Below are 19,048 nucleotides of genomic sequence, written 5' to 3'. Positions count from 1 at the left end.
CAGTAAATAATGACTTCACTCACATTCAAATACCTCCACTTCTTAGAATCAAAGCTACAGATTATTTTAATATGTGGATCCAAATGCATGCATATACATATGAAAAATAAAATTGGCTATACACATTAAACTTTTAAATCAAATACAGATGGTCACAAAACAAAATTTATTTTCTCTAAAAAACTTCCATAATTCAGCTTGTCGTAAGATATTTCTAAGAGACCAATTGAAAAGCATGGTATTCGTTTTCTATTACTGCATAACTGATTACCACCAACTGAGCAGCTGAAAACAATTTCCAGTTTTTTAGCTAACAGTTTTGCAGGTTTTGTAAAGTTCAGGCATGGCATAGTTGTGTTCTCTGTTCAGGGTCTTACAAGGTTATCATCAGAGTTTCTGCTGGGCTACTATCCTTTCTGGAGATTCTAGAGAATAATCCGCTTCTAAGTACATTCAGGCTGTGAACTGAATTCAATTCCTTTTGGTTCTAGGACTGAAGTCCTCTTATCTTTGTTGGCTGCCAGTCGGAGATCATTCTCAGCATCTAGAAGCCACGTGCATTGCTAGCCACACAGCCCCTTCCACTATCTTTAAAGTTAGCAATGGAGAATTTATAATGTGTTGAATCTCTCTAGCTTTGAATTTTTGACTTCGTTTCTGAGCTATACACCAGTGACACAAGGCATCATCATCAGCATCAGTCTTCCAAGAGTCAGGTTTCCTTTCAGAGGAGTCCATAGATAGTTCCAACTGTGAGTTGAATTCCATTTCTCTCCCATTACATTCCTGCTGCCCATGGAATTAAGGGTATGATTAGACATCTATTTTGGTGTCCTTAAATTTTCAGTTGCACTTGAGAAAATCCCCACACATCCTGCAACTGAAGGTTAAAACATTCTTTGGCAGGGAACTTCAGGAAGGGTCAACAGAGGCTCATCTTCAACGCTTTAAGTTCTAAGGACTCCCAAGGAAGGGACACCTGGCCCAGTTTGGACTGATCAAGAAAACATTCATAAGGGTGTGAGCCCTCAGCTGGGTAACTTGGATCCATAAGAGGAGGTGAGCAGGTGAAAGAGGAAGGACATTCTAGGTACAAGGGATCACATGGTCATAAGCACTGAGATGAGAAAGAGTGGTGTATTTATGGAATTTCATAAGTGGGAAACGGTCCTTCACAGACATAGTTCTGATTTATGTATCATGCAGATCAATCTCACACTACATGGAGGATAGATTTGGGCAGACTGCAGGCAGAGAGATGAGTGGGAATGCTATTATGGGGGTCTATGGAGAGTATGACAAGGCATGGGTACAGGCAGGTCCTCAGACCATGGGGCTTACAAGAGCAACGCAAGGCCCCCAGCCTGGAAGGTACTGGATGGCTCACTGGTTGCCAGACCAAGACCTCAGTGATAGGCCTTGGGCTGAGGGATAGGGGTGAACCAGAGGGTGGGAGCGGGCTGCTAGCTGGAGGGATTTGATCATGACTCTAAACAAAGAACATCATTTGTATAATGTTCCTGCCTCAGGTCCGGATGGTTCTGAGGAATCAGGGAGAAGGTATGGAACGAAACTCTCTAGTTATGGGATAGGAGAAGGATCCAACAGCTTGGAAAGGTTTGGCCTGGAAACAGAGTGAGGAAAACCAAGACAGGAAGGAGATAAAGTACATGGTGGAACTGTAGCTACAGTAAGAAGCCCCAATAATTCCTTTGTATAAGATTGATAACACTTAGATAACCACTAATTGATCTGAATTCTGGAAGCTACGATATACATTTGGATGTTCAGAAAAGTCTGTGCAGAGTTTGAGAGATCATAATGTTCCTATCGGCAGCTACTTATACCCTCAGAGACCTGGATGCAGAAGCTCATATGCTGCAACAACAAATATCTCCAGATTCTCCCTTCTCCGAATTCTCAGTGTTCTCATTTATTATTTGATTGACTACCATAGACTTGACTGTTATAAACGCATATTAATAACATTTTTTCAGTCAGTTTAAACTATTGGCGTGACAAGCAGGAAAGAGGTCTTAGGAATCAGATGGTGCTATTTCCTATCACCAATAAAGGCAGAGGAAAACCAAATTAATTGTATTATTCATTTTTACCATTTATATAAAAGTCTGAAAAATATTTAACTTTGTTTCATTTCCTCTAAGAAACTCTCTTACCCCTGCCAAGTAGCTCTAAGTCTGGGACAATATCTAAATTATCACAGAACTCTTTACTTATTATTCTTTTTTAAAATATTGTTTCTATTCTATTCTTTTTATTTTTAAATATCCCTTTTGAAGTGCTAACTAGGTTAGTCTATCACCCTTAATAAAGACTTGAATTTCAAAAGGTGCATTTCTGAAGCTGAGCAAACAACTAGGTTATGATAAAAAAAAGAACAGTAGAAGCTATGCGTTGGTTTTTCTCCAGTGAAATATCAGTAAATTGCTTGTATTATTCAAATGCAAATTCATACATTAGAGAGTTCCACAATACAAAACAATTACGTTTGATGAAGACTGATATTATAAAGCTATATGGCAAGGGGAAGTAATTAGGCAGTGTCACCTGCGCTCAACATTATTATTTAATACATATTTAACACAGAATTATTGATTATGGATCATGAACCGTGAGCTAAGGATGCAAGATACAGACTAAAGAACCAAAAATTGTCATGGGATAAATTTTCTGTCTACTTTGGTAGTTCACAGGTATGTTCTATTCAAGACACTGGACCTAAGAAAATAAATCAACTCAATCAAATCAAATCAGGGAGGAGGAAAGTTTTTAAGAATTTAAAAGATAATCTCATAAATGCAACATCTGAAATGCAGCCAGTCCTAATGATAACTAATAGTCTCTTTGACTTTCAGGCACAATATGGTCTTTTTCTGTTGGACTGCTCTCTATCACCACCGATTCCCACACTAGCACACAATCCACATGGCCACCAACCACTAGCACCACCATTGGATGTCAAGATTTAGGGTCACTTATTTCACATTCTTAAGAGTAAGGGCCCATTTTATCACAGGCTGGTCACTGGACAAATTACCCTTGGGTCAGAAATCCATTCTAATCCAATCAAAAGTTGGGAATTGAGGCATAAGATACAACATGGCCCACTAGACCTGCTCCTGCCAGGGGCTGGGAGTGGGTGAAACAAAATAAAAGATGTATACTATGCAAAAATATCACACAGAAAGATTAGGAATATGCTTTGAACAGGTAATCCAACTGACAGTGAGACAAAGGGTTTCAAAGCAAAATAGGCATCACTTCTATAGTGCGTATAGATCTAAAAATCCTGATAGTCTTAGCTATGTTCACCATTGACAAAAAGCTCTTCAAATAGGTATAGCCACATGTACTAAGTCGAATATACTCTTACAAGTATTATTTTTCTTCCTACCCTAGTCTCACCAGCTTCAACCAGTCAACCTTCTGGAAACAATTTCAAGTGGCTACAATTCACTTTTCCCTTTTCTTTTCTGCCCTGCTTTGGTTAATCTGAATGTTCAGACAAGTCTGTGATGAGTTTAAGAGATCGCAATGTACCTATTTGCAGCTACTTATAGCCTAGGTACTTGGATACAGAAGTGGATATGCTTCTACATATCCTAAATAAGGCTTTGCAATTGAAAATAGTATTCCATCTAAGTATCCTAGTCTAACAACAAGAGGTGCAATGGTTTCCATTTAAAACTTTACCTCTATTTGACAAAGAAAAGAATAATATTAAACGACTAATGGCGGGTGCCTACAATAGGAAACATTCCAGCTACAAATTCACAATGATAAAACATTTTAAAGCAACAGATAAATGATTTTTAATTCTTTTGTGGCAGCAGACAGCTTAGAGACCCTGACACACATGCTCCTGCTTCCTGATCAGAGTGGCTGTAGACCCTAGAATTCCATCTACAAGAGGCCATGTGACTGGTTCTCATCAATGGACTGTGGGTGCAGTGATGCAATTGACAATGCAACTGATGATGAAGCCACGGGGGATGGCAGGGCTCTTAAGAGAGAAGCTGGGTCCTTCATCACTGCACGGAGGGGAAGCGGGGAAGCAGTCCCTGACCAGCATCCCTGGCCTCTATTCGTTGCATGAATGAGAAACAAACTTCTTCTATAGTGTTGCGTCACCATACTGTTGGAGTTTATGCACCAGCATCCATTGTTTCCTTAACTAAGACACTTCCATAAAAGTGTAGAGTGTCAAAAACACAACATAGAACAAGATGGCAGGAAGTACAATGCATTTTTGGGAAATGAAAGTTAAATCTTGTAGAGTTTTACTTATGTTTCTTTCATACACACAGTGTCACACTCACACTCACACACAGTTATACACACTTAAATTTTTAAATATGAAAACATGGTCCTAAGGCAGATAATTTATTGTGTGGTCAAGTGACTAAGTTTTATTTTGTTTTGTTTTTTAAATATTTTATAATCACAAACCGACTCCGATTGAATAATCATCCTATCTATGAATCTGAAATATTTTTACACATGGGGAATTGCAGGTGTGATTGATATTTGAGGAGCAATTTTATAATTTAGCATCAAACATTAGCAAACAATATAGGGTACATAAAATGCTCTTTCTTTCATTTCTGGAACCTACAAATCTGGATCATTTACAAAAAAGAAAAACAACCCAAAAAACCAAAAACAAACTGGGAGATTTTGATATAGCATCTCCTGATTTCCAGGAAGTTAAGTGAATGCAAAGCCTCCCTTCGTGTAAAATTTGCATAATTTGCATTCGAGGCAGGCATTAATTTTCTTAAAGGAGTCTCAAGCACAAATCAGGCCATTTAGGATACCTTTTGAACATCCTAAATCCGGTCGGTTACAATTCCTTTTCAACATCTGACTGAACATTCCAGTTCCACTGCAGGTTTGTAAGGAGAAGATAAACACCACAATTCACTTCCACTGGCAACTCAAAGCACAGAACTGCAAAGAGCAGTGTGCCCAGTACCTGATGCTGCTCATGCTGCCTGTCTCTGATCCAAGCTTGCATCGCTCCAGCTGGCTGGCTACGATCTGGCGTTCTGCCTCCAGCTCTCGGGTCAGTCTTTCAAACTGTAATTCCTGAAATAAAACCACCAAAAAGATTAATTCTATCATCTATTTGCAAAGTGGAATTCAGACCAAAATGACAGGATGATCGAGGGGAAAAATACGATTTACCAAGATGCCAAATTTGAGAAGTAGAGGATGTCAACGTGGAATCAAAGAAGGATCTGCAGTCCAGACAGGCCTGAGCTTATACCATAGTCCTGGGACCCACCAGCTGCAGGGCCTTGAATAAGTTATTAAAGCTTTCTAAATATCAGTTTCATCATCTTTAAAATGGGTTTAGAGTACTTATTTCATAAATTTGAAGTGAGGATTAAATGAGAGATTGTCTGTGAAAAATTAACCTCTCTGCCATGTTTGGCAGATGGCCAGCACCCAACAGATATTAATACTCCTGTCACCAAAAGCGTAACCTTTAATAAAGAAACAATTCATTTTTCTATCATTTGGAATATTATGCTTATTTCCTATTGGTCTTCTAGCTGCCTCTACTATAGTAATTTGATCCTCATATTAATTACATACTGTATGTTGAAGAAAAATAATGCTCAAACCTACACTTCTTTATGCTTTAAATTCCAGCCGAACGGCAATGATCCTGATTCTACAGTCTAATTACCAAGTGAATAACCTTTGAGATATCTGCTATATCACCTTAAAAAATAGCCAGTTGAACTAATGAAGAATGCTTCTACAAGCTGTCTGAAACCCATAGTTAAAGGAGTAACCTGAATGAAAAATGGTTTAATCAGCACATCAAGGATCTTAGCTCTTCCAACCACAGGATTTTTGTATCGTATTTTAATCTTTATGTTTTATTTTTCCATATACTTAAGATTTTTAATAAATATAATTATAGCAAATCATGCATTGTAACTAAAAATTTCCAGAAAAGTTTTTACAATGTCACATTTAACTTCTTTTAAAAAATGTTATCTGCACAGTTATGCTTTGAGGATGGGAAAACAGTAATGCTGAGATACTGCAGAATAAGAAAGGGGTCAGTTTGGGAGAACTCAAACTCCCAATATTGCAGAAATTTGTCCTTCCAGAAAAGATGAGTTTATTGAATGTGCTACCTTGGGACACTCTTGGGTGAGACCTTTAAAAAGTAGGATTTACATATATTAAAAATATCCTTGCTCTTTTCCAGAGCAGCAGATCTTTTTTCTGTTGAAGTTATTTCAGGGATCTAAGTAAGAGATGCTTTACAAATGAGAGCTCAACTTTTCCCTTGAAAGTGCTAAAACTGAGGAAGCGTGTTGTTGTTGGAGCTCAAGTTTTTATTCTTGTATATTCTGAAGGGCAGTAAAGATTATTCATAAGGAATGAACACCAAAACTTCTGCTGAATGTATTGTGTGCATCTAACCTCCCCTTCCCCTCCCCGTGAGTTCTACTGCTTATTTTTGGCAGTTCTTTTCCATAAAAAATACCCAAGTTCTAGAAGATTTTTCATTTCCGGGCTTTATGACAAAATATTTTATCTTAAATCTGTGTAACAGGAAATCATCTCATATCTTTGAGTTGATAACACCTTGAAAACACAATACTTAAAGACCATACAGAGCTCCTCATAGGTAGAGGGCAACATTATTTGTATTATCTAAAGTACTTTCATTTGCAGCATGGTCGCATATGTTACCAGTAGTCCAATATGGCAAGACAGGCAGCCATCTGAGTCAGGATTCATAAAGCTTCTTGGGCTTCTGCTCAGACAGACCTGCCCCTGGGTGTGCTTGCTGAAGGCTGTGGTCTCACTATGTCTTCTTCACACCCGCTCTATGAGAGGGAGGTGACAGCAGACACTTTTCATGCAAGCTGCCTTCCAAACATACAGTCATAATTTCACAATTGCCAGTGCTCTTTGTCACTCCGTGTAGATCTATTTTTCCATCTGGCATCATTTTCCTTCTGTCTGAAAGACTTCCTTTAATATTTCTTGCGATGTGGTTCTTTCAATGATGAATTCTTTTGGCTTCACATGCCTAAAAAGAATCTTTGTTTTGTCCTCATTTTTGAAAGGCATTTTTGTTCCACTGTCCTCTCACTTGCATTGTTTCTGACCAAAAAAACTATAGTATTGGTTATCTTTGTTTCTTTGTATACATGGTGTCATTTTTCTCTGCCTCCTTTTAAGATTTTCTCTTTATCACTGGTGCTGAACAATTTGATTATGAAGTTCCCTGGTGTACTATTCTTCATGTATCTTCTGCTTAGGGCTCATTAGGCTTCTTGGATCTGTGGATTTATTGTTTCCATCAAGTCTGGAAATTTTTCAGGCATTAATTCTTCAAACTTTTTCTTCTCTTCCCCACTATCTCCTCTCCTTCAGTGACTATAATTAAGAATATATTAGGTCACTTAGACTTGTCTCACAATTCATGAAATCTTTTCCATTTTAAAAACACTTTTTTCTCTTTGTGTTTCATTCTGGATAGTTTCTATTGGCATCTTCAAGTTAACCCATCTGGTCTTCCACGACATCTAATCTACCCTCAACCCTGTCAAGTCTATTTCTATCGCAGACATTGATGAATCAAACATCTCTAGAAGTTTCACTTGAGTCTTTTTTATATGTTTAATGTCTCTACCTTTTTGAACATATGGAATACACATATAAAAAGCATTTTAACATCTTGATTAGCTAATTCTAGCATCTGTGTCAGCTTCAACTGATTGATTTTTCTTCTTAGTATGAGCCACATTTCTGCTCCTCCACATACGTCACAGTGATCTTTGATAGCACATAAAACATTCTGAATCTTACCTTGTTGTGTTCTGGGTATCTTCATATTCCTACATATATCTTAAGCTCTGCTCTCAGGCACAGTTAAGCTACTTGGAGGCAACATGATACATTTGAGGCTGGCATTTAGGATTCATTAGGGGGAACAGAACAGCATTTAGTCTAGGGCTAATTACTCCACACTTCCTAGGCAGACGCTTCTGAGTACTCTACTCTACGTCCTATGAATTATGGGGTTTCCCAGTTTGGCTGGTGGGTACGGGCACAAATTCCTGGCTCTGGTGTGAACACCAGCTACTATTTCCTCCCATCCTTTCAGATGGTTCATTCCCTGTTCCCTGGAGGTTTTCTTACATACAGGCTGCTCAGTTCTCTGCCAAATAGTAGAAGGGGACCTTCTGCAGATCTTGAGTGTTCTGTCTCTGAGCAGCGATCACCTTTCTTCTGTTTTGTCCTTCAAATTCTAGCCACTTTTACCTCCCTGGACTCTCAGCACTGTCTCGCCAATTCAAAGAGTCCTCTGGGCTCTGAATGGGTCCCCCTTGTTCCACTGTTGTTGGGAAACTCTCTCAAGGCAGGAAGCTGGGCAATTGTTGGGCTCACTTGATTTGTTTTGTGTTTCTTAAGAACCATGGTCCTTCATTGCCTAAAGTTCAATGTCTTGAAAATTTTTGTTTTACATTGTATACATTTTTGTTCCTGTTTCAGAAAGGAAAGTGTTTCTGGGCCCTGTTACTTTATCTGAGCTGAAAGCTAGAAGGTGTTTTAAGAATTAACAATTTTTCCCCTCATGCCTGATTTGTAAATGCATATTTTCCACTGTATTTAAAAATTTACACTAAATGAACTCCTAACCAGTTTAAGTACTTACATTTTTACACATTTTCTTTAATGTTGTTCACAATTAGGGTACTAAAAATAGAGGCTACTTTAGGTTACTGGTTGCTTTTTTTTGCACAATGATCTTTTAATTGAATTGACATTTTCTTTATTAAGGAAACTGAATCAATGTATTGCCTTTTTAAAATGTCTATTCAATAAATGTTTACCTTTGTCATTGTATGTATGAAACAAGCAAGTAATTAAGTGAATTTTCCCTCCGTGCATCACTAAGAAGCACACAGTAAATGTTAAGGTCCTTGAGGAGCAAGGACGTTTCACTTTTTCATCTAAAATCCTATATTTTATTACTACAACACAAAACATAACAACATTGGAGGCCAAAATTTTTATTGAGCACTTACTATTGAAAGCTTAATTACTGGGACAGTGTATCAGGTGGAGATTTTGCCTGCTGGGTTGCCAGTGTGTCTAGTGCCTAGAGCAGTCCTGGTGCACAGTAGGTGCCCAATAAATATCTGTTAAATGAATGTATCTACACCCAGCTCAGTGCTTTAAGTGTATTACCTTGTGTAAACATCATCAAACTGCTATTTCCTAGGTTCCGTTTTCTCCTAACTTTACAAAAATGTTAAAGTAATTAAGGTGAAAGGATTAGCCTGAGCCAGGAGAGAAATTCTTCCTTCCAAAGCACGAAAGAGAATGAGATCAAGGATCGTGTTTTAGGAGATCTGGATATAGAGAAGCGGAATGTTGAAGGAACTCATTAATATGCGATGGTCTAAATATTCCCAATACTTTCAACTCTTTTGTTTTGGAGACCTTAGCAGTCCATTAATACAGAGGACATACGATGCCAATGTAAAGTATGAAGTTCATTAACATTCATATTAAGACTCGTTATTTAAATAATTTTTATTTCTATGAACTCTGGAGATCACGTTCTAAAATGCCTTACTGCAGGTAGCTTATATTACAACCATTTCCTACCTTACCTCAACCCAAGGGCCTAAGGCTCATAGGGAGGGCTGTTCTTGCCACAGCACATCTTTGGGGGCAGGAACTCTCAGGACCTAAGAGTTGGTCCTGCTGTGGTATTATGGTTGGAATTGAACACTGACCTTGGAATTGGGAACTAGAAGAGCTGCAATTGAGATTCTCAAACTGGGGACTCTCCTGTGGCTTAAATGCTCTATAGTATCATCTAGGGCATCGTCACAACAGTGAATGGGCTTCTGTTCCACTGGGGGTACTTAAACCATGGTGTGCATGGAAAGATGACATTCTCCAGTTCTAACTCAGTTTGATGTTTGGAGGGAGGACAGACCTCTGAGGACTGAATAATTCTCTAGGTTTCTTAGAGACTTTGAAGTGGAAGAACATTCAAGAGAGGGATGTTGCTAATAAGGCCAGGTGGGTACCCAAGAAATCAAGTGGAAAAATAAAGGCATGAATTTGCAATACTGGTTGTAAGTGAATAAGTGGTATTAAATTAATTCACTGAGGGGCTAGTCCCGTGGCTGAGTGGTTAAGTTCGTGTGCTCCACTTCAGTGGCCCATGGCTTCATCAGTTCAGATCCTGGACACAGACCTAGCACTGCTCATCAAGGCATGCTAGGGCTGAGTCCCACATAGCAGAACCAGAAGGACCTACAACTAGAATATACCACTATGTAGTGGGGGGCTTTGGGGAGAAGAAGAAAAAAACAGAAGACTGACAACACTTTAGCTGAGGTGCCAATCTTTAAAAAAAAATTAATTCACCAAAGGTGAGACTATAAATAAAGGTGAGAAGAAGCATGAAGAAAGATCTTTGAAGGTTATCTGGATTTGGAGGGTATAAGGAACAAGAGAAGCCAGTAAAATAAATGGAAGAATAGTCATGGAGCAAAACACCACTAGTCTGGCCTTCTGGGCAGTTTCAGTGGAGAAATGGTGATGTAAATCAGGCTATAAAAGATGATATGACACAAAAGCAAAGGAAACAAAAGCAAAAATAGACAAGTAGGATTACACCAAACTAAAAAGCTTCCTTTCCTTTTGGCAAAGGAAACAGCCAACAAAGTGAAAAGGCAACCTATGGAATGGGAGAAAATATTTAAAGGAGTTAATTTCCAAAACACATACGGAACTCATACAACTCAACAGTAAAACAAACAAAAAATAATTTAAAAGTAGGCGAAGTACTTGAATAGACATTTCTCCAAAGAAGATATGCAAATCACCAACAGGTATATGAAAAGGTGCTCAGCACCACTGATCATCAGGGAAATGCAAATCAAAACCACAATGAGAAATCACCTCACAGCTATTATATATTTAAAATACATAGTATTTTAAATATATAGCTGTTAGGACAGCTATTATATATTGTTTTAAAAAAAGATAAGTATTGGCAAGGATGTGGAGAAATTGGAACCCTTGTGCACTGTTGGTGGAAATGTAAAATGGTGCAACCACTATGTAAAACAGTATGGAGGGTCCTCAAAAAATTAAAAATAGAACTCCCATATGGTCTAGCAATCCTACTCCTGCATATATATCCAAAAGAATTGAAATCAGGATCTAGAAGAGCAAGCTGCACTCCCACGTTCATTGCAGTATTATTCACGATAGCCAAGATCTGGAAACAACTTAAATGTCCAACAGACAAATGGATAAAGAAAATGTAGTATACACATACACTACAATGTTATTCAGCCTTAGTAAGGAAAGAAACTGTACCATTTGCAACAACAAGGAAGGGCCACAAAGACATTAGGCTAAGTGAAATAAGTCAGTTATAGAGGGACAAAAATTGCATAATTCTACTTATATGAGGTATCTAAAATAGTCAAACTTAAAAGAAGCAGAAAATAGGATGGTGATTGCCATGGGCTAGGGAAGGGGGAAATGGGGAATTGTTCAATGAGTATAAAGTTTCAGTTATACAAGACGAACAATTTCTAGAGCTCTTCCATACAACAGAGTACCTACAGTTAATAATACTGTGCTGTGCACTTAAAAATTTAAGAGGGTAGATGTCATATTAAGTGTTCTTATCACCAAAAAAAAAAAAAAAGCAAAGAGACACGAGGAAAGTTTTGGAGTTGATGGATATGCTTATTACTTTGATTGTGGTGATGGTACTGGGGGTATACGTATCTGTCCAACTTCATCAAATACATTAAATATAGGCAGTCTTTTGAATATCAATTATATTTAAACACGATTGTTAAAAAAATATGCAAAAACCATGGTTAAGAAACCGTCCAGAGAAATTGAGATTTCATAGGAATTAAGAATAGTGGATGGATTAGAGAGGACACACTGTGGTAAAGGAAGTTTTAAGAAAAATCGAAGTAGTGTTAAAGAACCTAAATCTCCCCACTATATGGAAACATTCTTGTTTTAGAGATTACAAAAATTTATAAAAGTAGCAGATAAATGATGCCAAAGTTCATTAAAATTTACTAAGGGCCGGATTTAAATTATTTTCACTCCTAGAATGGCACACCATTGAGTCATATATTAGGATTACAAGAAAAATTATCATTTAGTTTTATAACTTTTCCTAAAGAGTCTAAATTAATCATTACTTTGGCTTAATCGAATGGGGTTTATTACATATCCTTATAAGAATAAAAGCATGTAAAGTCTCTTGAGGGGGCTTAGCTAACTCAGTATAAAAACTAAGATCAGAAAAAACATACTGAAAGTTTCATTAATTCCTTCAATAAATATTTTACTTACCATTGTGACATAGTATCAGTTGGCATCATACAAGCTAGACGTGAGGAAGTGGGAAATTTTAGACTGAACAGCGAATTAAGTAAAAATAGATTTGCCATGATTTTACTAATATGAGAAGATGGAAAAGAGACTAGACAGAAGCAGAGGACGAAGATAGACAAGATGCGAGATAGTGGAAGACAAGATGTTTTCTACAGTGTAGATCTGATTGCTAGAATCCAATGACTTAAGATTCAAGCTGACCATGTCAACTAGAGAAAGTGGGAAGGAGGACCCAAAACATATCTTGAGACTGCACGTGGACCATACATGCTCAGATATCGTGGCATTTTTGTCAGCCTCTCCTGTAGGAGAAAAGCATACTGAGGACTGGCATCTACCCAGAGACAAAATGGAGGTCCTGTGCAAAATATTCATGTATCCTAATGGAAGCAGCTAAGTGGTAGGCATGAGGGTGAAGAGCAGAAAGGAGCACAGGATTTGATAGGTTTAGTCATGGAAGTGAAGGCTCCATGGTTCTCCTCCATGAGGCCTCAAAGACAACTCATTCCTGCTGCTGGCTCAAGTTCGATGAGAAAGGAAAATCCAATAATGAGTGACAGAAGGTCTAAGTTCCTTTATTGCCCATCTGTTCTAATCTGCACTCCTCAAGAGTGTGTAACACTACTACCTGTTTCAATGATAATCAGTTTTTACCTTTGTTCTTGTACTTTCTGTATTTTATCATGATTATCTGTTCAAATGTTTATATCCTTCTAGACTGTGAATTTCTTAAGGAAGGGATTAGGTCCTAACTTACCATTTTACCTGTGAGCAAAATGCCTGATATATAATTGGAGCTAAGTAAATGTTTATGAATGAAAGACCCAAGATGCTGGTATCAAGCTTCCAGGAAGGGAATGGACACGTTGTTTGTTATGAAATAATTTTCATTCAAAGAAGGTATTTCATGATGACAAGAGAATGTGAGAATATTCCTGTAGTACTTAAGAAAATCAATAGTTCTGCGTAATGTCTTCATCATCACGTTATTCTCAGAATTCAGTACGCTGACCAATAGTAAGAATAAAAATGTGCAACTCTTACTTGAAAGAGCTTTTAAAGGTTTAGGAGATGTTTCTTTTGTTTAAATTTCCCCTTCTTTACTTTTTTTTCCTTCAAATCAGTGCCTGTCTGTATGTGTGTGTGTGTGTATATATATACATATATAAAGTATAAAATATATAAATATTAAAATAATATATATAATTTAATAGACACCTATATTTCTAACTGTATAAGGGAAAATGACTGTCATTGTTTTTAAATCAAATTGTACTCGCACAAATTGAAATGGGTCAAATATTTGTCAAGTTTATCTGAAAAACACCAGCAATCCCTGTCTTCTCATTTCCTCTTCTTCAGAGGCAAGAACTTTTAACTCCTGTTTCTGATTTGTATATCCATCTCTATTAACTTCCTGATGGTTATTCCTGAATTGTCAGTGATAGACCTCATCCACTGATTTCCTGTAATGGAAGACAAGGATTCAGCTCCATTTCCTCCTCTGCCATCACGCACATACACATCTTCCATCTTCTCCCATGTTCCCCATATAGTCAAACCGTAATTTTAGGTAGAACAACATCATAGTATAATTTCTTTAACATCAATATGCAACAATTTGGCTTCCTTAAGTGAATAGTTCATCATTTTTGCAGTCATTGTGCATTTGTTCAGTTGTCTATGTTCCTATCATGAATCCAACCAAAAACTTCCCTTGATTTCCATCAACTTCTCTCAACACTATCAAACACAGGAAATCACATATCAGTTTCATCCACTGAAGCCATCTGTTCTGGTGCCTTCCAACCTGCTCTAATCTGGCCTGGCTGCCCTGTTTGCACAGCTCTCATCCTGGGACCTCCCTTCCTCTCCATGCTGGGGATTCCCTTTGTCCCTCTCTTATGTGGATTCGCTTTTTCCTAGAATTGTCATCTTCTTTGTTTTCCTACATTATTTCCTTTTCTGGTGGAAAATGTCTTTTGAGAGGGAGTGAATGGGAGGCAGTTTTTTGAGACCTTGCATGTCTACTACATCTTTATTCTACTCTCAGACTTAGTCCTGTGGCTGGGTACAGAAGTGGAGAATTCTAGCCTGGAAATAATTTTCCCTTAGAGTTTTGAGATAGCTTCATTATCTTCTGTCTTCCAGTGTTGCTGCTGAGAAGTATGAAACATTCTGAGTTTTTATCATTTTTGTATCAAATTTGCCTTTACCTTCTCCCAAAAAACTTGTTGCATCTTCCCTTGGTCCTAGTTTTCTGAAATTTATTTTTTCTGCTTTTTCTCCCTAAATCCCCCAAGTATATAGTTGTATATTTTAGTTGTGGGTCCTTCTAGCTGTGGTACGTTCTGAACTTTTATTGTGATGTGTCTTGATATAAATTTATTTTTAGACAGTTTCTGGACCTTTAGTGAGACCTTTAAATCTAGAAACATATTGTTCACTTCTAGGCAATTCTATAATTCTATTGAAAAAAATAATACTATTCTCTTCATTTTCTAATTTTCTTTAACTCATCATTCAGATATTAAAATCTACATCAGTTCCCTAAGTTTCTTCTTTAAATATTTTTTCTCTTCCAGTTTTCCATCTCTCTATCTTTTAATTTTACTTTCTGGAAAGCTTCCTCAATTGCATCATGTAAGTTTCTAACAAGTGGTTCATTGTTGTTATTATATTTTCAATTTCTAAGACCAGGTTTTTGTTCTCTGAATATTCCTTTTCATTATCATCCAGTATTCATTTTATGCATGTGAAATCATCTCTTTTCTTTCTCAGTGATGTTAATGTTATCTTCTTCTCTCCGCATAGTTCCTATTTTACAACTATTTCCTATTTGTTTTAGAATCTATCTTTCATGTTATAGGCTTTTTGAAACATCTCAAGTTCCCTGGCAGTCTGCTCCTGTTTGAGTGGCGGGTAGAGAGCAGATCAGACTCTTGATATCAGCGGGGCTTGTTAGCTGCGCTTTCCAGGAAAACCACTGGGGGTGTCCATACAGAACTCCCAGAGAAGACTCTCCCAAGCTCCAGCTGTGACTGTTCACATTTGACTGTCCTTGTTTCAAAAACTGCGTAGGGCTAGAGGCTGGCGGCAGGGTGAAAGGGAGGGGCTCAAAATTTGGTAAGTAAATTTCACTTACTCCCACTCCCAACTTTCAATACCCCACTTTTAACACTCTTCCTTGCGGTCTCTGAGTTAAGACTCTAATTTAATCCCCTCCAGAAAATAAACTTCTAGTCTCTGCCAGTATGGAGGAGGAACAGTCCTCCAGCTGTGTATGGTGGGGTCAGAGATTTGGGGGTCGAATTGATTTTTTTTCCCAAACTGATATTTAAATAGATTTTCAGCCAATCTCCTCCTTGTGACTGTACTTCATGCCCCACATCCCAACTCCTACAAATCTTTAAAAGACTTTCCTTATAAGTTAGAGTATGTTTTTACTTCTCCTACAGCTTAGAATTCCATTTTCTTGGGTGTGATGAGTCATTTCCATTTTTTCTATCTACGTGGTAAGTATATCAAGTATATCAAATTTTATTAGTTCTAAGACATTACATTTTTTACACTTTAATATCTCTGGGTTTACTATCTCTCAAATTGGGATGACATATTTGATAGCATGTGATAGTTCATTGTTTTCTTCATAGTATATGAAGTACTAACAATTGATGTCCTCTCAAATTTGGTGAAATACGATTCTTTATTCACCCATTTTCTAGGTTTATAGGGTTGTCCCTTTTAAAAAGTTGTATTGCCATGTTGGCAAGGGAGCAAGAGTTAATGCAAGAGTTGAATTCTTATTTGGAGTTCAGGTCGTTTTCTAAAAGAACTTGGGACCCTCAGAGCAAAGGAGGACATGTCAGAGTATAGTGACCCTAAAGCGCCCCTGGTCTTTGTACCATCTGCTGAATGTCCTGAGCTAGGATGCTCTAATTTGCACAGGCTGGTCCTCTCGCTTATCTACATATCCCATACAAAGGGGCTGGTCTGACTCCAAGTTAGGAAGGCTTAAAGAATAACTGAAGTTACTGTATCCTCTGTTTCTAGAATTTGGGTCCATACCTAGTTTCATTTTGAGCAAACCCCTGGGTAATAAACAAAGCAATCATCCTCTAGGCCTGGGACGATTACAGGAGCATTTTAACAACTCACCTTTCCTGGGGACCGATGCTCTGCCTCTCTAGACTATCTGTGTGCCTCCTGCTGGCTTCATTTGATGGTTGCTTGGCCTGTATGATGAACCATCCACCCAATATATACGTCTTCTCCACCCTGACCTCTTCTCTCTTCCCTGCCTAAGATTGCCCACTGCCTAATATCTCCTTGCCTCTTGCTGGAGTCTCAGAACACTGTCTATTTCATCCCAAAGCTTGCTACAGCCTCCAAATTTCCTTCACTCTCCCCATGTCTTGCCCATCCTTTCTGCAGATGTGACCTGGTTCTTAGAAGCACCAACTACTTCTATGTAAAATGAGAGAATGAAACGTCATTGCTATTTCTCTTCTGGCTCTAAGATTCAATAATTTTAGGTAATCTGACTTAGTGACTCTGCTTGCAATACTGGAGCAAAATGACTATTCAGGGGTTTTGAAATATTTTATTATAAAGTGAATTCTGGTCATTATCATTGTATAAACACTGCTCTTCTGCTCAGATGTGCTTCTACCTGGGAGAGGATCAGAGCCCAGGAATGTTCTCTGTCCTCTGGCTTGAGTCTCTGCAGGAAAGATCAAAGACTAGTTTTCCATTATGCAGATGAGTTTTTGCTCCCTGGTGTCCCTCATCTCTGCAGCCATCAAGGATTTGTACTATCAAGTAATCCTGGGTGACCTTTTTTCTCACATCACTTTTAATTCCCCTTCCACATGAATGAATTGACTTCATAGCCACAAACTCTTGGCAATGTTAATTTCATCCCACTAAGCCATGTTGCAAAGGCAAATCTGAAGGGAAAGTGGCACAAATGACAGGATAATAATAGGAAGCGCACAGCAAAGTGTCCAACAAGTCTGGAAAGAACAAGCTGTGATGTCAAGATGGAATGGAACAAATCACTGTCAACTGTAAAGCTGTAGACCTCACTGATGCGTCAAAAACTATAGCAACGAGCTGTCCATGAAAGTTTACAAAGCTGACAGATTAATGTTTTAAACAGCCACGATGTCATCCTGGGTCACCTGGCAAGACAGCAGATGACAGGAATCAGCATCCAGAAGTGGAATCATACACATCTTTCCAGAACAGGTTCAATAAAATAAAAATATAACGAAATACCTCTTTCTGACCAATTCCTTCAATATATTGGATTCCATCTGCTTTGCTCTTGCCAAATGCCTTGTTATCCAAATAAAGCATGTTTACCACAGTTTATTTAATTCATCCAAATGGCAGGACTCCATGAAATAAAGAAGGCCACATTTCTTCGTAGTCTAAAGTGATGTAAAAATCCATCAGACTTGATAAAAAATGTAGTGATACTACCATATTGGTGACTCTTAACTATATCATGACAATCTCTAGAACTTTTTTTAATGCCTGGTACAAAACCCAGAACTTCAGAATAAAAACTTACAGGTGATGGGGCCCTGACATGTATAGTTTGAAAATTTTCTACTAGTGATTTTTATGCCCACACCTGCTTGGGAATGACTATTTTATTTATGACAATAGTCGACAATAATGGCAGTCAATATTTTAAGTATTTACTTTCCATGGATCAAACTCTGCTAAATGCTTTAAATGAATTAACTTATTCATTCCTCACACTGATCCAAAGAGGCAAGCATTTTATTTTCTGAGACATCCCAAATTCAAAGACATTAAGTGGCTTCCCCAAAGATTAGCTAGAAGTCTAATTCAAACTAACTGTTCAGAATGCCACTCCCTCAAAACTCATGGACTATTTATTCTCACAGTTTTAATGGAGCTATAGAACCAGGAACAATACAGCCAAAATAATAACACAAATTTCCTTAATGAAGAATGACTACAGCTCACCATTTCATGCTGTTTTATTTTAGTTTTCCTTGCCTTCCTAGAAACAAAATATTGTAATTATGTCCAATCATAGGAAGAATTATACTGATAGTACTGTTCAAGTCCACACTACAAGTGAAATACTTCTAATAATGCCCCTTAACTTTTAAGAGTACCACTGCCAATTTCAGAAACACCTAATGAGGGCAATGATGATGGGGAGGAGTTATACTTCAACATCCTTACCTATGTTTACACTGTAGTGCTGTAGTGGAGAAACCAGCTGTCCAATATTTAAAGGGTGAAAGAGGAACTACCAGATCTCTTGGCTCAGCCAAGATCAATGGCTTGCATTCTCTCAAATGGACTGTGCGTGTCCTCACTCTGCACCCACTGCTCTGAATATCCACTTTCTCTTGCCCACTCTTCCCTTGTTCCTCAAGTTGAGGGAAAATGTCTTGCCTTTCAATTTTATGGTGATCTCAACACTGCCTCATTTAATTACCACCTGTTCTATACATCTATTCCCAACCTCACCCTCACTCTTCCTACACCTGAGAAGAAATGACCACCACTCATATAGTACTGTATTGAACTCACTTAATTA

The 19,048-nt window shown here is 37.9% G+C and overlaps 1 protein-coding gene across 4 annotated transcripts in view; it reads right to left on the bottom strand.

The window, feature by feature from the left end:
- The window catches only part of CTNND2 (catenin delta 2), an 881,420-nt gene that overhangs the window by 553,712 nt on the left and 308,660 nt on the right, over positions 1–19,048 (bottom strand). For all 4 annotated transcript variants that reach the window (XM_046672368.1, XM_046672371.1, XM_046672369.1 and 1 more), the window contains exon 3: positions 4,997–5,109. In XM_046672368.1, coding sequence (XP_046528324.1) covers positions 4,997–5,109 — 113 coding nt within the window. The remainder of the gene's footprint in view (positions 1–4,996; positions 5,110–19,048) is intronic.

Source organism: Equus quagga, chromosome 9 (genome assembly GCF_021613505.1).
Source record: "Equus quagga isolate Etosha38 chromosome 9, UCLA_HA_Equagga_1.0, whole genome shotgun sequence".
Classification (NCBI taxonomy): Eukaryota; Metazoa; Chordata; class Mammalia; order Perissodactyla; family Equidae; genus Equus; species Equus quagga.
The sequence above is the reverse complement of the archived record's forward strand: the minus strand, read 5'-3'. Positions and strand labels throughout refer to the sequence as shown.